The sequence below is a fragment of the Phytophthora infestans genome, genomic scaffold (genome assembly GCF_000142945.1).
Source record: "Phytophthora infestans T30-4 supercont1.1 genomic scaffold, whole genome shotgun sequence".
NCBI classification, from domain to species: domain Eukaryota; phylum Oomycota; class Peronosporomycetes; order Peronosporales; family Peronosporaceae; genus Phytophthora; species Phytophthora infestans.
The window spans coordinates 3,362,322-3,385,029 of NW_003303758.1; the positions used below are offsets into that span (position 1 = coordinate 3,362,322).

The following is a 22,708-nucleotide window of genomic DNA, read 5'->3' on the forward strand; positions in this document are numbered from 1 at the left end:
TAGAGGCTTATCTTCATTGGAAGTATAAGCGCTCACGACGTTCGCCAGCCCGCTGGGCGCACATATGACAATGCTGGTGAGGTGCTACCGTCCGGTGTCACCCTTCTACTTGCTGCCGTCGGACCGCTCGGCGGAGCTGACGTCTTCCTTGACGTTGGAGCTGGTGTTGGCAACGTGCTTGCACAGGTAGCACTTACAACGAAAGTCAGAACGTACATCGGGATCGAGGTGCGAAGGGACCTCGTCTCCCTTGGACGACGTTGCATGCAGCAGCTACGCAAGCAGTACCCACGGCTCAGTAAGGTGCTGCTCAAGCAAGTCGATGTAAGAGATGTTTCGATGTCACGGCATTCTCCCATTTGCGAAGCCACTATTGTCTTTGCTAACATCTTTCTATTTGAAGAAGATGCTAAGCGGATTGTTTCACGAGAGCTAAGCGCAATGCCAGAGGCACGGGTGATAGTTTCAACGTCGCTCTTCTGCCCTAGACATCGATCATCGTGCTCGGAGCCGTACTGCAAGAGCTGGAAACTGGATCATCAACTAGAAGTACAATGTAGCTGGCAGGCTACACCTCATCCCATTTACATATACCGTAAGAAACTTTGATCCATTCTGCTATCTCATACTTGCTTCTAATCAGAGTCTTTTCGATGCTCTTGAGTGCCGCCACCAAGAGCAAATGCAGCTTCGCCACCCAGTCTGCGTGCGGCAGCAGCAACCCGGCTAGGTGCAGTATCATCACGTCCGAGTGTAGCAGTAGCCCATACGTCATGCGAGTCACCACCGATTCCGTGAGCACCGCCGGGCTCATGAGCGTTGCCGTCACTGACTGTACCACTCGCACCGCCAACTCCGCGGGTGCCATCACCAAGTCTGTGATCATCACCACCTCCATGTCTTCGCGCGTCGTCGCTGACAAGTCGGCGAGCGCCACGGCTACCAACTGTATGTGCTGCACCACCAAGCCCGCGCCAATCTTCGCTGTCTGTGCAAGCAGAAGCACTTAGCCTGCCACCGACTCCGCTAGGGTCACCAAGGCTACGTGCGCCGCCGACACCAGCTGCACCAGCGGCACCACCAAGTCGAGCCCCCCGTCTCCAAGTCTGCGCGCGTCGTCATGGCCAAGTCCGCGCTCGTCGTCTATGGCAAGTCTGGGAGTTCCGCCGCCGCCATCAAGTTCGTGTGTGTTTTCGCCGCCTGTGAGAACGGCACCACGGCCACGTCGGCGGGCTTCACCACCACGTTCACTAGTGCATCCAATTTCGCGAACATCACGACGGGCACCACTAAGTCTGCTAGCCAACACACTTTCAGGCCTATCATCCAAACGGCTGTCGCCGTCTGGTCGAGGCGCAACAAGTCCAGTCGAAAGATTGCCACTGCCAAACGCAACCAGACCTGGCGGAGTATTATTGCTAGCCCCGAAAGCAGCAAGACCCTGTGTAGCACCATCGCCTTCGTTGTCAAGTGCGTGAGCGAGGGCACCTCCGAGATCTGCCCCGTACGCAATTTGGCGAGCGGTAGCAGACCGCCTTGCTACTTGAGACCTGGGCTCGTGCGCATCCTTCGACTTGGCGAGTTTGGAGTGTCGCCTCACATTATCCTTATCTGTAAACAATGCGTTAGGGTAGTAGAATTGGTGGAACTTATCCCAGCATGTTGAAGTCGTCGACGGACACATCCATGGCTTGGCGGGGCGGTCGTGCACAACTCGGCACAAACAGACACCATGCGTGAGGCAATAGTTGGTTACCTCGGTAGGATATCGTCCCTCCCATCGGCAAACAATACAGCGGCGCCGCTTTCTGCTCTTCTCGGCATGAATTTGCCTCGAAGCCACGTAAGTACATGCAGTTGTCGGGAGCACAGCAACTACACTAGGAGAGGGCTGGGAAGAGGGCGTGTCGAGTTGGTCTCCTTCTCCTCCGTCACCCAATTCTCCGCTGTACAGCATGCGACCGTCGCTGGGTGCATTCTTCCATTGTCCATTGAGAAGCTCACCAACTAGCTCCATCACAAACTTTCTATGGGGATCACGCGTTGCTGGCTCCGCCTGTACCAAACGTCGCGTAAGATACGCGTTGGAGCGCGCCACATCGATGAGCGCGAGCGCCAACTTCTTGTGCCAGCGTTTGTACAAATGACCATCTGCAGTAGAGAATCGCCCGCGTATTTGATCAAGGCGATCAACACCTTGCATATTGGTATTATACTGAGCGACGCACTCTGGAGCTGGAAACGACTGCTTCTCGTTACCAACCATGCGGGTGATAGTTGTAATGTTCGTTGAGCCCAAATTGGACACAAGGTTGACCACGTTACCGTCGCACCATGACGCTGCAAGCATGCTGTGATCGTGCGAGACAGCTTGGCGATAGCCCCCTCGGGTACAGTCGTCTTTGTGAAGAATAGTGTGACCTGGGAAATGTTTGCTGTTGGCACGGATAGTGCCGCGACCATAGAGGCCTTTCAGTCGGAGCTCCTGGAGAAGCTGCACGGACGTATAATAGTTGTCCATGTTGACAACCCTATTTGTTCCGAATAGCGGTCTTGTTACCTCCAACACATGCTGTCTGATTTTAGATACTTCCTCCAGCTCCTCTCGCAGGTTTTGCGCTTCAACTTGGTCAACTACACCATTCAGTCTGTCCAAGATGTCGCTTCGGTTGCAGTGAAGTTTGTAATTCAGCGCGACCCACGTAGTAGAGCAGCACACCATGTACAGCCGGAAATGATATTTCCCAGTAGGCTTCATGGGATTATACACGATCATGTGGCGACCTTGACGCGAACGGCACGCAACACTTGCTTCATCTAGCGCAACATCTCGACCAACGCGAATATACTGGCCACCAGTGATCTTTAGCAGGTTTAGAAGAGGTCGGATGCGAGCTGCAGCATCTTCATCTAGTGTGTTAGGGACCGCATTGAAGCTCAGACATCGCCGCAGTAGCTTGAAGCGATGCAGCGTCATGATGCCATCAAGCGAAGTTGTAACACCACCAAAAATTAGATCCTCCGCTTGTAGACTTCAGTAATTTGCGTACTCGCCTTTATCGTTCGTTGCCATGAAGAATAGAATGCCCAGGAAAATCATGAGCTCGTCAAGTGTGAACTGGTTCGCCAGCCCAATGCCGTTCACCACGGCGTACTTGTTAGTTTCATGCAGCACTTGACGCCAAAAGTAAAGCGGTATGTAGGCAAAGAAGCTGGAACTGGCAGAATTCTCAAACAAATGTTTAAACTCAGGTCGCAAGTAGCTTCGTGTCGATCCATCACCGTGCTTGTACAGATACGAAGGCATCTGAACTTCTCCAGACGGAACAAAGCATGCTTCTGATTGCTTCAACTTCAGCGAGGCTGGTTGGAAGTAACTCAGTCGGATCGAAAGCTTCAAGTACTTCTTCTTCTTCGCAATCTGAATCATTTTCCTCAAAGTCGAACTCATCGGTGGGATCGGGACGTAGGAGGATTCTCCAATCCGGGTTCTTTACTCGTGTAAGCACAGTGTAGTTTTTGATGCCAACCTGCACCATCCCAACGCTGATATGCTCCAGAGCGCTCTGGAACTGACTGTCTAGCCATCGAATCTGGAACAGCGAAGCGTTCTTCCCTTTCTTGACTATGCGATACACACGACCAATAATGTACGCCGTGCCTATTGGTCTGTAGACCTTTGCTTTCATCCATCGATCTTTTTCGGGCGAAAATGCAACTAGCTTGTCCACGTAGACATCCTGCAGCATGCCGGGAGGCGTACGTGTAGGAGTTGCTGTCTCAGTTGGTGCTGCGCGCCCTGGTTGTGGTGATCCAAGGCCTACAGCAATTTGGCCTTGGATCTCGCGACCAGTACTGACTGTCTGCACCGTAGTTCCACCAACATCACGGCCCCGTGCGTCTGCAGTACCAACAAACACATTCTTACGTTGTGGTCAAAACCAATACCAAACTCATAAACACACCTTCGGATATTGGGCCGCTAGTGATTCGCGGAACTTCAAGAGCTCCTCGGCCCCCATGCCCTCCTTGTGCACCAAGTCCTTCTCGCACTGCTAGCGTTACATGCCCGGCTCTGACGGCTAAGTCGACAACACCAACTGCACTGCCGCCACCTTCAGTGCTGGCAGCGTTCGTGGCTCGAGGGCCTCCACGCCCTCCTTTAGCTCCGCGCCATCCTCGAGTTCCACCCCCTCCTCGGGTTCCACGACCGCCGCGGGCTCCACGCCCTCCCCGAGCTCCACGCCCTCCTCTCGCTCCACGCGCGGCACCGGCGCCTGCTCCCGGAACACCAGCACCCATATCGGCGGCACGGCCGACCGCTGCCGCCTCACCGGGAGCTGCACCTGCTCCAAGATCGCCGCACTCGCCTCTTTCATCGTCGTTGGCAGCGCTGGTGCCTATATCAAAAGCAAAACAAAACACAATTAGTCCACGGCGTCTTCGGCACCCCTCAGCTCGGCCTCCGCCTTCAATACCTTCTTCAGCACCGACTTCGAGGAGGCGCGTCTTCGCAATGTACCTTAGGACGGCCATTTCTCCAAGTAGGTAGTCAGTCCCCTCTTCGCCGTCGTGTCGCCTTCCAGGCCGAATGTTTTTGTAGCGTGTGTCCAAAGACTTGGTAGAAGGCTGCTTGGACGTACACCCGGCCTTTGCCAACGCTCGCCACTCGCTGTTGAGCACAGCAACGCCCCCGAGGCTGCTCGCTGTCTCATCAGGTGCCTCCTCGCTACCGGTACGCACGCGTCGCCGCTTCCTTGCCATATCCGTGCCTTCATGCCTGCGCTTCTGGCCACGCGGCACTTCCGACATTTTCTGCTTGATTTACAAATGAGGGCGGGGACCGATGGACGGCTGATACGCGTCGCCTATTCGTGGAGAGTATAAGGGTACATTAATACATATATTCCATCACGACTTGTTTTTTATATACATTCAAACAAAGAAACAATAAATATTTGGGGTAGCTCCATAATTTGGGCGCCAAGTTTGCGCGGCAATTCTAGTATACGAAATGCCACATTCAAATACAAAGCATAAGATTTATGCACCACTACACTGCGTTGTAGTTACACCATCGCCGGCCATACTGGAATGGACACATATGCAACCTAGTATTCTACACGCTCAAATCGGAACCTTGAGTACCTATAGCTTCAAAACTAAAGGTGACGCTTGAAACAGCATCTCCAAAAGCATTCACAAACGTATAGCGGCTTACATGTTATCGCGGGAAACAAGCGGCATGATCTCGCCGGTCAACACCACAATACTACATAATGGCGCGAACTTCGGAAGCTGCAGCAGCGTGGGCATCATCCTTCGACAAGTCATCATCCAGAAAATGGTCAGTAGCGCGAATATCTTCGTAAGTTTCGCCGTTATATTTCAGCGGTGGTACGCTGTACCGAATTATTTTGACCAATCATAATAGAATCGACCTCGAGCTGTCTGAGTGTTCACTTATTAGCCAATCATAATGCTACCTTAAAGGGCGCAAAATTCGCACTTTTAGGGCAAAATACACCACATCAAGCTGCATCAAGCTTGATTTGCACACCATCCCCGTCTTTACCAATACCTTAAAGGGCGAATTTTGCGCCCTTTTAGCTCTAATTGACTTGACCTGTATAGCATAGAAAATATATGTGCTCCTCGCGAAAGGGTTAAGTCCATATTTCGCGCTTCACGCCGGCAATTTTATGGGTCGTTTTCTTTGCTTCTTAATTGTAACTTCCTCTTTAGGTTCACACAATTGTTGGCTTTTTGGTTATTCCTAAAAGACGATAAAGCTAGGTTTTGCGACCAAAGAAAGGATTAACAACTTGCTAGAATATCAGTGCATCGTCGACTTAAGAATAGTACTAAATTTAGAAGACTGTGTGAAACTCGAAGTATGACTACTTCTACTCAATATGTCCTACAACGTGCTCAATGAGTTTCCGATCACACCGTTAAACGTGAAAAATTGCTAAGCCAGCTCATCGTATGTATAGTGCAATTTACGAACCAGTTTGGCTAATATCAATGCACATGCCCTGCAAATTATAACGACATATCCAGAATGCACCCACGTTCGAGCTAATTGACGTCTTGGAAAATTTCAAGGCAGATCCAGCCAGCAAATCTACTGAATGCATCTCGCAGCAACACACACTGCAATATTTTACGTCGCACATGTAGGACCGTGAAGCAATTCCAGATTATTTAAGTTATTGTAACTAAGCGGCGTATCCAGCTCGTTTGTCCTAGCAGCACGAATCCACTCGTCTTCGTGCTGTCTGCTGACGACCTAGTTACGATTTTACTTTCGTGCGTATTGGCTTGGAAATGGATCACTGCCAGAATACATTGGTCGTCAGAAACCATTTCACTTTTTTTTTTCAAAATTGGATTTTGAGACGGCGTGAACGGCTACCAACTGACCCGGTTATCGTCACGAATAGGCTCACCTATGACTAGATGAAGCTTGGTCGACCCACTAGTAGAGGTTTATCTTCATTGGCACGTATTGCGGTCGGCAAGTGGATGTCAAGAAGGTTTTAGCGAACCGAGAGACAGAGAGCTCCTTGACCCGGCTTTTTATCCGGGAAATTACGCTAATGGCCCACGGATCGGGGTGCCTTGGTATGCGCTGGAAGATTTTTCAGCTAGATGGAGCTCTAAACTACCGGGAGGACAGACATAGAACGATCATAAGCCAACAATCGATATGGTCGAGGCATTGGCCAGGGCTAGCATTAATCGCAGCTCAAATTTCGAGGCTCCCATGCATTATGCATTTGAATATGAGAAACCCGTCCATTCACAATGGCATTTATGGAAATCACATGCCTTTTTTTTTTTACAAAAACTAGTATTCAAGTGTGAAGGCATAAATTTTCTTCCCATACACCATGCATTTTCAACCGCGCTCGAGCTCTCATACATTATGCATTACATCAAGTAATGTACTTATGCATTAATCGGGAGCTCTGACCTGCACTCGTTTGAGTCCTAAAGTGATTCACCGTGACCGAAAATCCAAAAATCGTCTGCTGTATCACGAGATGGAAGCAAAGCTAAGTGATTTTGACATTTTGCGCGGTGACTACGGCGTTGAAAGACGCATGACCGCTGGCATGTGGATACCTCCTTTGGATCATACCTGAAGTGCAATCAGCCAGGACTATGACGATAAGGCGGGCATTTTTTTTTGGCTTTGTGGTATCCGAGTTGGTACCGTCGTCTTCCTATACTGGAACAAACCCACCACTCCGTCGACTCCAGCCAGACGAGTCCGTCGTTTTCACTAAGCAGCCTGCCCCCCCCCTTTGGAGGGGGAAGCTGCTGCCTGCATCACAAGACCGACCCAGCGCCATTGCATTAGGGCAAATTTCCCCAGGAGCTGGTCGTCTTGCAATTGCCCTTAGGTGCTGATTTAGAGGCACGAGCAGGGATGCCGAATACGGCATTTTACTTAATCAACGAGGGAACAAGAAAATAAGTTATGGTACTGCAGTACGAATGGAGGTAACATCAATTATTTGCATTGAAAAAAATTGAAAATGAAATATGGCCCTATTAAAATTGCATGCTAAAACGACAGAGCTCGAGAGTAGAATCAGATCACACTGTTGACAGAATCAGATCGCACTATTGACAGTGCGATCTGATTCTACTCTCGAGCTCTGTCGTTTTAGCATGCAATCAACAGTGCGGACGTCCCAGTACGTCGTGTTTACACGTAGAAAGAGAAACATCTCTAATGTGTACGGGTGCAAACGATGTCGCTCGTGGCCGAACGTCATCCGAGCAAGGCTGAAAAAACCTCTCCACCATATTCGAGGCTGGAGGTACAGAGGTTAGCAGGTGATACGCCTGAACTTGCTGAGAGCGCTTTCGCTTGCGCTCGAGCTGCATGACAAACGACTCATTTTCGGAGTTGTCTGTCATGCGCGAGGTATCAGCGCTGCTACCTCGCTCGAACGGCTGTAGGATGTCCTTTTCCGCGCGATTTAGCTCTGCAGTTCCCCCATTGAGCACCTTGACGCATCCAGCCTCAAAGTCCGGCGAGTGAGCAATATCAGCTCGAGCGTCTAAATATATATATATGTATAGATGTATATAAATAGTTAGTGTTTGTTAATTGTGAGACAACACAATGACAAAATTAAACGTACCCAGGTAGTGACTGAAGCTTGGCTCGACTTCGACTAGACCGTCGAACCAGACACGGACATCCAACATCGTGATACCGTCCTTTTGGAGGGCCTTGCTCACGTTTTCAACGCGTGCAAGCTCCACCATTAGTGTCTTCAAGCGCTTCAATGTCCTTGGAGTCGGCAGGAGATCTGCGATCTCGTCGTCATCCTCAGGAAGGAACTCAGCCAGTCGAAAGTAGCGCTCCACCATTCGGTATGCCGAGCCCCATCGTGTGTATTGGCGAAAAATTGGTCGGAGAGGCGTTTTAAAACTAATGTGCATAACATAAAAAATAATTAAAGGGCAAAAAAATAAAAAAAATAAAAAAAAATACCGTAGCGCTGCGGAGAGGTTCAGCGTCTTCATTTTACGCATGAGAGCTTGTATCTGCGCCAAATCGTCCTCGTAGGTGCTCAAGTACGCCTGCACTGCTAAATCCAGGCGGTGGCTTGCACATCCGATCAGCGGAACACCCATGCTGGTTGCCAATCGCTTGTTCACCTTGCAATTATCTCCAGCAATCAAGAGACAGTTGCTCACTTGCTTACCGTAGTCTCGCTCTAGCATTGTAGCTAGGAATACTTCGTGCGTGCGAGCACCATGGTCATCGTCCGGCTCGTTGATCAGAGGGGCCATGGACAGTAGTGGGTATTTTGCGACTCCGTCCACTTCGTAGCAGGCAAAAACTGCTAGGAAGTGCTCGGAGTCGTGCGACCACCCGTCGATGACGACTCTACTGCCAGCGTTACCCCTTCCATGGCCCCGCGCAATGTCTCGACAGAAACAGGAGATAGGCTAGTGTAGCTACACACAATTAATTAGTCGTGAAAACGATATAGCAGAAGAGACACAGTATCTTACCATCTCGCCCCAGCGTTCTCACAGAAACGGAGCGGTAGGTTGCTGGATATTATCCAGTCTAGCCACCCGTGTAGGTCCCTTGCACGTGGGTGCCGCGACCAGTGTTCGCCTCGCGCATCACGTCCACGTAGTCAGGGTGTTGGCTACGTACGTGCTGGATGAGGTTGGTGTACCCAATTCGGGGTGCTTGTCGACGAACGGTACCACACCGGCACCGATAGAGACCCTCAATAGTTTCATCGAATGCATCCGTGACGGCTGAAAGTAGAAACCAGAGATTCGAGTGTTGGAAAAGGCTTGGGTGGCCATGATGCAGATAGCAAAGTGAGTGTACGTTAGACGGAAGAAGGTGGGCTCTTGATAGCCATCTATCTGCGATTTCCTAAGTTAACAGTAAATACAGGTATTCATCCACAAGATTAGGTAAATTATTTATGGTCAGCCTTAAGGTCCGAAAAAAAATAATTTCAGGGTCGTTATTGTATTGTACGGGCAATCAATGTATTTTTCGGCATCCCTGGGCACGAGAGCACGAAGAATATAATGGAGTTCTTCCAAGGTACTATTAATAATAAAATGCTAGAATCTAGCAGCTAGATGCTTACTGGCAAGGCTCAGTATGCACAAACGCTCGGTATCCACTAGCGTAATGGCGGTAGCTTCACATAAATCATGACATGATGTCAGTCGTTTGTGCGGGCCACAGAGCTGTCAGCGGCTGTGTGGTGGCGAAAGTGGGAGTCTGTTCCGGCTTTAAAAGCTGCCAATGCGCCACTCGTTTTTACTCGTGAACTTCATGGTGAAGTGGGACCACAGGCAAGTTGCGTTGCTTCAAAGCTCAAGCTCTACCGAATGGCGTTACCGCAACCATAAGTTTCCCCATTTACAATCTGACGACGAAATATATAGCAACCTTGTCACTAAAGCAACACTTCCAGTAGCCTGACCAAACCAGAAGCAACCTTAGCAAAACGAAATTTATTATTAATTACATGTCGTCAGTTACCTGAGGACCACAAAATGACAACTATCCGTTCAATTGTCTAAATTTAGATATATGAGCTAAGTTCGCATGAGCTCCATTTCTTTCTGACATCTAGCGCAGAATTTCTATGAAGGAGGCAGCACTGGCGCGGCAGTTGGTAAGCGCACGTCTTGAGGAGCTTGCGGCATTGAAGGAGAAGTTGGAGCAAATCAGCACGGGTCTGGAGATGATCATGAAGGCTCAACTAGAGATCCAAGCCCTTATCGAAGAGAGGGAGGAGCACGGGTACGAATTATCTGAGACTGTTAAAGATGAAAACGTGACCCTATCTCGCATGGAGACGCTATCGTTTGGAATGTTGCTGGAGCTCCTGGTGAACAAGCTGAGTAATGATAAGTAGGTATCAAGAGTGCTGCTGGAGCTTGTAATGAGCAAGCTGAATAATGATAAGAAGATATCAAGACGTGCCAAAATCGTGTTGAAGTGTTATCCGCTTGGCCTACTTTATCCGAGTTGATCCTGTAACTGCTGCTGGACATGGTTCGCCCTATTAAGTTTGTACTCGGATGACGAGCGTTCGTGCGAATGACATATCATCATCCACAGCATTTTTAGGCGCATTATACTGACGTCTTCTTTGGATACTTGGTTCTGCTGAAGCTGCATACTCCCCGTTAGGTAGCTATACGCTTGGGCAACAACTAGTGCTCCGCAGCTTACGTGGTCAGGCTGTTGTGGTGTTTCAAACCACAATTCCGGTTCTATCGTTAGTTTATATCCCAATGCAGAGTAGGCATGCGACCGCCCCACAAAGTCGACAAGGCCTTCTTTCCGCTCGTCATTCATCGTAGTTCCTTGCCATACCTCAACAACTTCACCACGATATTCTTCGTCGATAAGAGGCTCATACATCATTGGTCGTACACGTGTTCTGTTGTCTGCATCGTCATGGTCGATTCGGACCATAATCAGACCCCAGTGACTTGCATTTAAATTCACTGGATGGACAATGAACCTTTATCTTGAATAGATGTCTTGGGTATTTTGGTACAACCAAAATCCACCACTAGGGTCGACAGCAATAGTGACTGTCCGTTTGATTTGACAATAGCTTCCAGACAAAATCAAGTGCACTGTCGTTCAACCAGCCTCGACAGAGATTTCCCACAATGTTTTCGAAGCCAACAAAACCTGAACTGGACCTTGTCACAAATTGAGTCCGCAATCTACTTGATGTAAGCTTTATAATAGCCTCATTGGCTAGAACTTGGTGCCGACTCCGGGCAGCGGCATCTGATAGACCTGCAGTCTTCGTTTCAACAGCGAAAAGCTCCAATCCAGACCCGACGCGTCTCCAGTCTTGTTCGAGCCATTTCCTGTCTTTAATCCAAGATCTACACTTGACCTTAACATCGTAGAATGTCGTCAAGGCATCCACGTATTCACTGCATAAAAAATAAAGACAGCGTTAGTGTACCATATTAAAGCAACCCTGCAGCATTCATATTTGATACAGCGACCATTCAGCAACCTTACGGGTTACAGCAACCCTATAAAGCAACCGTGACGTCGGTGTGGACTCACCCGCTGAATTTCCAGATCTTTGGATCAATAGTGACGACGACATCGTTGACAAATCCTTGCTTCTTCTGCTCCGTGTCCAATTTGTCAGGGGCGTTAGCATTTTTCGCTGTTGTTACCGTCACAGAATAGATCCAATGAACGCACCGGTATTTTCCTCTTCCTCCTTTTTGTTCACGTCTACCAGTTTGTTCTCCTCTCCAGATACATCTTCATCCTTATGTCCAGTATTCTCTCCACACTTCACACCTGTTAGTATGTCGCATATATATACAAATAGTTATGACAAGTAGCTATAATTTAGGGTCAACTTGCACAGCTTACCCCGTTCTGTGCTCTGAATGTCGACATCGATATCTTCATCATCAGGTTTGTAATCCTCATCGCTGGAATGGTCCTTCTCTATGCTCAGTGTAAGTTGAGCGTAGTGTGGTCGTGAGCTGTTAGTTGACTTGCTACGCAAACGTCGCCCTTCGACATACAAACAGATCCATTTTACTACATAGCGTAGTATAGCTTCTTTCTTCTGTTATTAAAATGCGTACCGGACATGACGCCTGATGTCGCGTTTCTCGTGGGTGACTGGAGAGTCCCTGAAGCCGTCGTGAACTTCCTCCGTCCTTCTCCCGCTGCGCCACTCTGCGTGCGCTTTCGAAATGAGAGGCTATGAATGAAGCGTACTTAAAATGACTTTTACTGTAATTGCGTACTTATACAAACGAAACGAACTTACGAGTTTCTGAAAGTATAGAAACTGTAATTTTCAGCGGATTTTTAAATTCGTCTAAAGCAACCATAAGTTACAAAAGCAACCTTACATGTCTCACAGTTAAGGTTGCGGTAACCACTCCGAGCTCTACCCGCGACCGTCGTACAGAGATGTAGACACCCGCTTCAACCGCGCGACGGTGCCGCAGCTCAAAAACTGATCATCACGGGAGGCTAGCTATTTATCAACAATAGGAAATTATCATTTCATAGAAAAAAGGTGTACCACATTTGGCAATCTTATTTTTAGCAATGTGAAGAAAATCTCCGAGATATCAAAACAAAACAGTTATTTTTTTTGAAAGAGAATACCTGCTTCACGTTGTAAAATAAAACGACAGCTTTCACTTGCCGCCAAAGGGTTAACGGCGTCCAGTTCACAAGGTAAAATGTTTGTATTAACATGTAACGGACGCGCCCTATTAGACTCCGGACTATATTTAATAGTGCCGCCCGAAAGTGACAGAGAGGACTTTAAACGGGTAAGGACTTTATTCCTTGCTGAAATGATTCGTGTACCAGGTTAATATCGTCTAACGCATCATCTAACTCTGAAAGATTTAACAGATCGACGACTTCGTTCATATGCGGTTCCTTCGACCACTTTTCACGAAATTTTGCGCCTTACACATCGGACGATGTTGCTACCACCGAATTTAGATGGACATTAATTGGCTTTCTTAGGTAGTGCTGTACTGCTTATAATCTGGTGCAAACATATGGGAAAAGGTTACCCATCAAAGACGGTAATTAATGTTTATCTTCGGTTTGGTGTGAGAAATATACACCACAAAGGCCCAATCTTTGTGGTTCAAGTCTATATATAGAAGTTGTGCGACTTAGCGTTTTTTCGATGCATGTACGCGTGGGACCAAATGTAGAACCAAACAAAAGTAGAGTTGTGTATATTTTTGGTATACAGATGTATATCACAAAAATGTTCAACAGGAAGGAATGAACTTACACGTCAATGACAACGGACTCTCTCTCAATGGAAGCAATTGCTTTGTACAGCAGACGCATGCGCAAATACGGCACAAGATTGTAGACACAATCGCTCCAAATAGCGCCACTTAAAATCATTTCCAGTATGGCAATGCTCCACACGCCACAGGAGCTGGAATCTTGTTGCGTACACCAGGTAATGCGCTCATAGTGCAGCATGTCTTCAAGACCCAAAATCTTCTCAACCACTGCACGCACACTCGTCTCGATGGTAGTGTAGTTTGCATCGGATTGAAGTGGGTCGAACATGAAACAGATTCTTTTCTTCTTGTCCACGAGAAACGCTACCCAGTGTAGATTGAGATTCATAGCACCAATTACACGTTGGTTTTGGGGATTACAAGCACCCAATCCTTTTGCCACACGTTTCTTTTGCTCAGGTAGCGCGAATCCATGGTAACTTGGGCTCACAACTCCAACATTGCGATATTCGTCGCGCAACATAAGCAGGGAAACGAGAATCGACGTTGTGTGCAGCCAAAGATTTTCACGCATGTCCAAAATTTGACGTCTAGCTACGAGCTCCCCCGGTACTCGATTCACAGCCAGATTAAGAGCATAAACGCATTGTTTGTGATGCTTCTGCAAAAGTAACATAATACAGTTAGTTCTGTTAGTATTCGGTGTACCTTCGGTTGTGGTACTGTTCGAAAATTACCTTCGTTATGTGACTGGTGTCCACGAATGGATAGCGAATGTCTTCAACTTGCCATTCCACATCGTCGATCCACTTCATCGTACGAGCCACCAACTTGAAGTGATTGCGAGCTTCGATTATACTGGCCATAGCATCCAGCTGGTCCAATGTAGCACTTCCGTAATCTGGCCAGTACGCGAGTAGGTTGATATCCTCTACTGCCTTGATAGCTTCAATGCCTTCAATGACCTTGGTTAACTGAGGAATCTTCGTCACAACTGGGACTTCCTGGCCCACATTAAAGGGTCTGACCGAAACTGGTCCGTGCAGTTCAACACTTGGAATTTCAAGGGCCTCCACCATATCTTTAGCCTGAAATGCGCTGAATGGCCCATCCAGAAGCGCAGCCACCTCATCGAGCTTAACAGTCCTTGTCTTCTTTCCTTGGCGATATTTTGCAGCTAGAGCACGCGCATTTTCCTGGTCTTTTCATCTTTGCAGTCTGGAACGTGGCGACACGAGCAACGTCTGTCTCACAGTCGACCAAAACGTCAGCAGAGTTTCCGCCGTTTTGCCTACAAAACTCGTCCAGGACTGCAAACGCCCTCTGAGCATCGTTAAGCCCGCCTGCTCCTTCATCCTATGCCGCTGCACCATATTATGAACGTCACGGAGAGTAGTTCTCTTGCCTATGTTATAACACCAAAGAAAAACAGAAAAATATCATTAACCGAAAACATACCAAACAAGTGATTGTATGTTCCTGTGCGCTCCCGTAAGTACTTCAGGATTCCCTGAGCATTATCTCCTGCCTTGCGAAGTACTTCGACATCATTCGTCAACCGCGGGTCCTTGACAATCCTGTTCTCTGCGTAGTTCTCCCAAATGCGCTTGTTCAAGTTGTGGTTGTGATTCTCCGACGTGGTTACCCTCACGTACCACGTACCACTAATGCTGGAAGTCACCCGCGCGTTCACTCTCGCCGTGCACTTCGTATCACGAACCGAATTGTGTTTTCTGGATCCTTTGCCGCGTGGCTCATACGGCTGACCATGGGTGCACACGAGCGTCTCCGAGTAAGTTTCCCACTGCTTGGGAACCAAACGAACATCTTTCCGCTTCCTCTTTCCGGCCGCCATGGTCTTCTTCGCAGCCCGAAGTATCTGCTTGTTCCGTACCTTGACAGACGTGCTTGTCCGCTTGGAAAATTGCTGGAAAGACTGGACTTGGTGGGCGTCAAAAGCAGCGTGGAACTCCTCCCAGGTATTAAACATCTTGGTACCTGGTTGGAAGAATGAATCACCAGCGTCTTGTTTCTTCTTAGGAACGTTTGGTGTACATTCGGTGATGAACTCGGTTTGTCTTCGGTATCACTTGAATCATCACTTGAATCATCATTTGCGTCCAAAACGTCTCCACCATCGCCTTCACTTTCGACTTGGGTGGTACCACTGGCGGCACCATCGCCGCGATCTCCATCGTTCTCGGCCAATAATCCTTCAGATCCCCCTTCCGCTGCATCACTTTCGCCACTCTCCCCTTTGGTCTTGTCGTCTTCGTAATCGGAGTCACTGCAAGACACAGACGGTTCGCTATCGACTTGATCAATAGCCTCCAGCGCCTCGTGAAGCGCAGCGTTGTAGTTCCTTGAGCTAGACTTCTTGCGGGACCTTGGCGCACTGTCGTCGCTGGCTTTCGTGGGATCTTCAGCTAGCAGCGTAGCAGCGGTACTGCGCATCACCATCGTCTTCCCCTCGGCCACGAGACGTGCCGCTTGCTTTTGAAGCTTTATTCGCATGAGTGTTTCAGTATGATACGCCGCGCGATCATTGCTGCCACGGTCGTGAATTGGATACGGGGGCAGTTTCTTCAAAGCTGCTAGCGTATCATCCCATTCCTTTCGCTTTTTGTCACGAATCCGGATGCGATCCAGCTCTGCACTATCACGCAGCGTGCGGTCCACACGCCCGTAGCCTGGATACGGTGGAGAATTTGAACTGTCGCCCTGTTAAAATCATAGCAGAGTCAGTGAGTGAGTGTAATAGAGTGAGGTGTTGTGTGTCATCGTACCATTCCTGCTGTGTGCGCCGCTAACCGTGCTGGGAACCTTCAATCTCTCTTCTGGCTCCAAGGGGGGGGGTATTGACGAATGCCAATCGAATCGTGCGGCGCACAATTTTCCAAAATCTGAGGATTTCAAACGGTAAGGTTTTTTATCGTCTCTTCAACCCAATCCCCGGAAACCGGCTCTATATGTGCAACCGAAAGTTGACTGAAAGTGACAGAACTTACACTGAAATCATTTCCTAAATTTGGTGGTAGCAGCGTCTCCCTTACACATCGTGCTTGGATATAAACCACGACGAGGGGTCTCTCGAGAAGCCTGCTATTTCAACGCTCCGCAAGATTGTTGCCTCATCCGTGTCTCGCCACGCGCGGAGGCCCCAATCGCAAACGGTGTCAACACTTGGCATACGTGGGTTACCAAAGCGAGTGTATTCGACTCGGTCTGACTCTTTCCAAGCGTTAATTTCCATGTACAGTAGGTCCTTGAAACGACATCTTTAATCCACTTGATCACCTCTTGCTTAAGCCCAATGCTAACTGACTGCCTTTGATGAGGCATTATTGGAAATGACGGAAAAGTTTCTCTCTGTAGAATGGATGGTCAGCAAGTTTGTAATAGCAGATTTGGTAGTTTTTATAAGGACTCTATTCAGGAGGGGCTTGTATTTAATAGTGCAGGCATGTAGCACTCCACAGGACACTATTTGGTAGGGGGCTTTTATTCGGGCGCATCCGTTAGTATCCTTACATGTATTGTCATCACTTCATGAACGAAAAGCTTGCTAGTGGTTTCAGTCGAAAACTACAGTAGCTGAGCCAATGCTGCAACGAGGGTCCACATGTAGTATTTCTTTTAGTCACCGTAACCTGCAAAATGAGCAAGTATTGTGCAACATGACAAGCGATGAAGCGCGACTAGCGACGGTAAGGACCTGTTGACCGTCACTGAGGTTCACCTCCAGTGAACCTCAGTTCTGTTTTGCAGCTGGGCTTTAGGCGCAGGGCACTCTTTCAGCGCTAGCTAATCTTTGACACGATCCGCACATATTCGGAAACGGCGACCATGAGTGCAGTCTCTGCTAACTTTTTACTGACCACTGTGGCCTTACCTAATGAGCAATAAGAGGGGCGACATCTAGCTTTAGTAACTGTCCACAACTTATCTCAATATTTGGCAAACGGGTCCTCCCTTCTTGATTGCTTGAAAATAAAGTTGCCATCCGAAAACGGGAAGACAAAAAGAGCCATCGACGACCTTATGATACACTCTCTGCTTCCAACGCCATCACTCACAGTTCGGCTCGCTGCCACACGAACGCTCGCGCTACTTGGTGGCTGAAGTGTCGACGCCTGAAGTCCGGTACAGCTGGCCGACTCAGATACAATTCTCTTCGAGTCATTAGCACTATCGCAACAAGTAATTGGCGGATAAATGCTGCGGGTGCTGGCGACGCTGGCATTGGTGCTTGTCGCTGTGCGCGCTGCAAGCTCCGCGGGCGAAGAGATCGATGACCAGGTGAAAGCTTGGCTCGAAAACTACATGGAAGACGGCGAGACGCGGCTCTTTCCGAACGATATAAAGAGCGTGTGGGGCAGCACTATCGGTAGTAGCCTAACTGCAAACTGGAAGGCTCTGCCCATTGTGTGTGATGGCAAACCGTCCATCCAGACCAAGTCTAGCGCGCTCACGCCCAATGGCGGCTGCCCAGATGTCTACACGAACGTCGGAGTGAGCTGTACATGTCTCGAGGGCTACGACAATTCAACTGAATGGGAATTTTACATCCAGTCGCGGTCGGAATTGACCGACCAGCCTCTCACACTCGCGTTCGGCGCCACACTGGGTCTCACATCACTCGTAACTATCGTCGCTCCTGACGACCTGACGTCCATCAAAATCGTCGGAGTTGGAGAGGACGCGGTTACGCTTAATGTCACGGCGGAAGCTACTGGATGGGACAATTACGATACGTCCAATCCGTCCCTTCTTGAGGTGGGCACTACGTCAGCATTGGAGAAAATGTGAGTGACCAATTGTTGCTCTTGTACGACCAGAAATGATGTACTCACGTGTTTTTTCTGGCTTAGTACGATGGAGAATGTGGACTTGTACTCTGCTCTGGACGCCTCGACGGACTACATTCCTCTTGCGATCCAAAATCTGTAGGTTGAAGTATCTGCTTCGATGGATACGAACGTGAACTTATGCTTTTGCTTTTATTTAGGACTCTCCGCTACACGAATATTAGTCAGGTGACAGCGACATTTTTACAGGGCTTCGCTAGTCTTGAGTACCTGGATCTATCACACAACAAGCTGTTCGGCACGTACTCTCGTATCTCGTCGCAAATGTGCACAGCCAACCCATGCCCACTCAAGTCTATCAACGTGAGCAACAACGCGTTGACACAGATCCCGTACCGCATGTTCTATCTCAACCAGCTCAAGAGCTTGTATCTGGAGAACAATGCTATCCAGAACTGGACCATCTCGAGTGAATTGTACGAGAACATTGCGGGACTCACGAATTTTAACATGGATCCACCCAATGACGCGTACACATGTGACAACGGCACGTGGAAGGCTGCACATGGCATTGATTTCTGTGTACTGGACAGCACGACAGCCTCGACGTCGTCGGATTCTTCGTCCAGTAGCAACAGCTATCTCATCTACGTGATCGTAGCGGCCTGTGTGGTGGTCTGTGTCTTGATCTTTGTGTTCATCCGACAACGTCGTGCACACAACTGCCGCAAAGAGCGCGATGAGTCGGTATTTGACCACACGTTGTCGTTTGATTCGCACTTCACGGCTAACACCAACATCATCAACGATCCACTTATCATCGCGCATCGTATTCCGTTCAAGGACGTCAAAGTGGCCAATTGTATCAACAAAGGAGGCTTCGGACTCGTGTACAGTGGTGTGTACAACCGTCGTCGTGTGGCTATCAAGCGCATTAGAACGGATTTATGCCAAGATATGAAGCACGTGGAGGCTTTTATGAAGGAAGTTTGCCTCATTTCGACACTGGAGCACCCTCGAATTGTCGAGTTTATCGGTGTGGCGTGGGATACACTACGCAATCTGAGCGCTGTGACGGAGTACATGGAGCGTGGGGACTTACGTGAGGTTCTACGCAGCTTCCAGCTCCGTAATACTCCGCTGACGTGGGAAGCACACAAGTTTCGCATTACTCAGCATATTGCAGAGGCTTTGACGTATCTGCACTCGTTGGATCCAAAGCTGATCCACCGCGACCTCAAGTCCAAGAACGTACTGCTGAACACTGAGATGGAGGCCAAACTGAGTGACTTCGGTGTGTCTCGTGAACGCCACGCCATGGAGACGCACATGACGGCAGGTATCGGAACGTCTTTCTGGATTGCTCCGGAGGTTCTACTGGGTAAAGACTACGACGAACGTGCCGATATTTTCTCCTTGGGTATTGTCATTTCAGAGATTGACACTGAAGATTACCCATACTGGAACGCGAAGAACCCGCCTCAAGGAGGGAAGGTGGAGGAGACGGCGATTCTTCGCATGGTCGCTGCAGGAGAACTCATCCCGGACTTTACGGAGAACTGTCCCACGGCGGTGCTGGAGCTGGCAAAGGCTTGTCTGTCTCTTAACCCAGATGACCGTCCGTCAGCTACAGAAGTAGTCTACGCTGTCCAGCAGATCATGAGTCGTTCTTCTGTGAGTTATGGAGGTGGTGCTAGCATGGATTGGTCGTCATCTTCGTCTCAACACATGTCGATATAACCAGCCTGGTCTACAGTAGTTAGAAGTTTTGGGGGAGCTAGCATAAGGTATAATGTCAATAGTGTTTGAACGTGTCGATAAGGCAAACTGACGTGGTCATCGTGTTCTCTAACTGCCTCAAACAGCGCCACTCTCTTTCTATCCGAACTTGCCGTCAAAGCCAACAAAGCCCGTGATCTTGAAAATTGGAAAGAAGTGCTTTCTGTGGAGGTTCGAACACCAATTCCAGGCGCTTGTGAGTCGACCGTCGATACACGATCCGGCCTCAAAGAAATTGTCAGCGCCACTGCCGTCAAAAGCCTCACGAAAGAAGTCTGCCAGGATAGTCCGCTTCAGCTTGCGAGCACCACCAAATGTGGTGTCCACGTATCCTTGAATCGCCTTTGACGACTCGCACATCGACTCGATACTGTCGATAGCTTTGACAATAGGACGTAAAATATGTCCTACTTGAGTGTACTTGTCGATGAACATGAGTGCGTTGGGGACATTCTTGTCTCCAAGGTGGATCACACTTGAGCCCACCCACGAGTCTAAGTTGCGCTGGGTGGAGTGTAAGATCACGTGCATGGCGCGCGACACACGAGGCGCAGGCTGGATACGGTGCAGCCCTTGACCAGTGTCCGTGAGCTCGTACCGCGTGCCGTCGGCGAGTAGATCCTCGTCCGTCAGACACCAGAGACGGAACATATCGTGAGCGATCTCACGCCAAAGTGTCAGCGATTGCAGCACGTAATTGTACTGTCGACTGTGCGAATGAGACAATCGAGCGCCGTCGTTCCCGCTGATGATGGCCAGCGAGCTGTCTTCCTTCTCATCGTCTGGATTGAAGTGTGTAGTCAGCAACTTGACCATACGGTCGATCGGGTCGCGCTCAAAGTACAAATGGTAGTTGTTATCGGCGATCGAGTACAGACACTGTTGCAGCGAGTCGCGCGTGAGTCGTCGGCTCTCGTACTTGTCGCTCAAAGCACGAATGGCCTGCTCCTTCTGCTTGATCTGACGCTGGATCTGAAAGCGAGTCTTACCCTCGGGCGCGACCACCATTGTAGCAGTCTCAATACGAGCATCACGTAGCATGTCCAGAGCACCGCCTGCCTCCAGCACATTGTACACCGTACGGATCTTTTGAAGACACGAGAATCCGAGGAGTTCCTGCAGTTCTGGACTCACTGCATCCTGAAGCAGATACATGAGCTTGCCGTACTCACCGCGCATTTTCTCTGGGTTCATTATCTTGTATCGTCTGCCCAGCTCAAAGATCTCCTGAAAAAACTCGGCGCTCTCAGCGAAGTTCTTCTCGTCCAGGACCTCTTGTCCAGCCTTGTAGTCCGATGCAACTGCTAGTGCTGACAGGAATCCGCACACATCTTGCAGCTGAGCACGCACGCGCTTAGCTGCCGGTAGGAACTTGGGTGTGTCGAGCTTGTCCGTGTAGCTGCTCACACATAACGCTGCCTCCAGCGCTCGCAACAGCTTGCGTTCCTCATATGTGAGTCGCACAGGGATGTACTTGGCTCGCTCCAGCATCTTGGCAGCATCTTCAGCACTTGCAGCACTCGAATTTCCGTTGGAGAGTGTTGCCGGGCCCAGCGACGACGGGTAACCTAACAGATAATGACCCATCAAGTTACAAATGTTACGGCGTCCTGCAGGTTCATCCGAGTCAGAAGTATCTGAGTCGTGGTCTATAGAGCCATCCATACCACGATCAAGGTCCTCGTCCTCACTGCTGCTTGTGTCTCCGTCCAGCTCGTCCTCATCGCTCTACAGCCGCAAAAACACAGCACCAAGCACATTTTAACCTCTTTTGCTCAGCTTCCTCAGCCCCCTAGAGCCTGAAAACACGTCGTCGTACATCGTAGTCCACTGCGTCTCTCGTTGTGTCCATCTCCACATCGTTAGTGGCCTCTTCAGCTACCGGAGCAGCCTTAGACACAGGGAAACGTGGCTGAAACGTATGCTTCCGCCTGTTGCCCTTACGATGCTGGCCGCCGCAGCACAACTCGCAAAAGTAGTCGTGACACTGTTCGCAAAAGAGTTCGGCCTCGTGTGCTTGGCACTCGACGCATAGGAACTCATTGCGTCGCGCTTGGTCCAGCTCAGCCGCGTCTTCGTCCACCGATTCTTTGGAGTCTTTAGACGCGGCTGCCGTCACATGCGCAAACAGTGCGCGACACTCCTCCGGCAGCTGTTCCTCGTCGTCCAGATCGTCGTCCAGCAGCGCCGATAGCGTACGCATGCGACTGATGCGCGCTAGGCGCTCGCCAGCCTCGGGGCTCGACGCCATCGCCTTGTCCTTAGATAATCACTAGGCCAAAAGCCATCATCTGTAACGGGTATTGGTGTGGCAGACATAAATGCCACAGGCTCACGCCTCTTCGTTTGCATTCTTGTTGAAGGATTTGAAAATGAGCGCCGACGTAGGGCAGGCCACGTTGTCAGATCTGAAAGAAGGTGAGGCAAGGCGGTCCTCGGTGTGATGGAATCAATATAATGATGATATGGAGTGCAGTGTTGAAGGACACACTGGCAGCGCGGGGATCGCTGGATCAGATCAAAGCTCGAATTCGCGCAGAGATCTTCGCAGCGCTGGACGACCAGGTGACGATTGCAGTTTGTGATGACTGGCTTCAAAACATACAAGGCGTGACTTGAGTAATTTCTGCTGCCATTTTTGCAGAATGTGCCGAAGCCGAAGCTGTCAAATGAGAACTTGATCATCAACGAGCTCATCCGCGAGTATTTCGAGTACAATGGATATCGACACGCGCTGTCAGTGTTCTTACCAGGTTAGTTTCGATGAGGATCATACGTTTGAGACTGCAACTAATTTTTATGTGGACTGCAAACGC

The 22,708-nt window shown here is 49.4% G+C and overlaps 4 protein-coding genes across 4 annotated transcripts; 3 read left to right on the forward strand and 1 right to left on the reverse strand.

Moving 5' to 3' along the window:
• Positions 1-70: 70 nt before the first annotated feature.
• PITG_00644 (histone methylation protein DOT1, putative) lies at positions 71-609 on the forward strand (the record flags this gene model as incomplete). Its single annotated transcript, XM_002909175.1, has 2 exons — positions 71-89; positions 137-609. The coding sequence occupies 2 exons, from the start codon at positions 71-73 to the stop codon at positions 607-609; spliced, it is 492 nt and encodes a 163-aa protein (XP_002909221.1).
• Positions 610-10,157: 9,548 nt separating this feature from the next.
• On the forward strand, positions 10,158-10,430 carry PITG_00645 (uncharacterized protein; the record flags this gene model as incomplete). Its single annotated transcript, XM_002909176.1, has 1 exon — positions 10,158-10,430. One exon carries the CDS (start codon positions 10,158-10,160, stop codon positions 10,428-10,430), a length of 273 nt encoding a protein of 90 aa, XP_002909222.1.
• Positions 10,431-17,520: 7,090 nt separating this feature from the next.
• On the forward strand, positions 17,521-19,931 carry PITG_00646 (protein kinase, putative; the record flags this gene model as incomplete). The annotated part of the gene is made up of 3 exons (XM_002909177.1): positions 17,521-18,110; positions 18,177-18,251; positions 18,314-19,931. The coding sequence occupies 3 exons, from the start codon at positions 17,521-17,523 to the stop codon at positions 19,851-19,853; spliced, it is 2,205 nt and encodes a 734-aa protein (XP_002909223.1).
• Positions 19,932-19,991: 60 nt separating this feature from the next.
• On the reverse strand, positions 19,992-22,143 carry PITG_00647 (uncharacterized protein; the record flags this gene model as incomplete). The annotated part of the gene is made up of 2 exons (XM_002909178.1): positions 19,992-21,620; positions 21,712-22,143. 2 exons carry the CDS (start codon positions 22,141-22,143, stop codon positions 19,992-19,994), a joined length of 2,061 nt encoding a protein of 686 aa, XP_002909224.1.
• Positions 22,144-22,708: the final 565 nt, after the last annotated feature.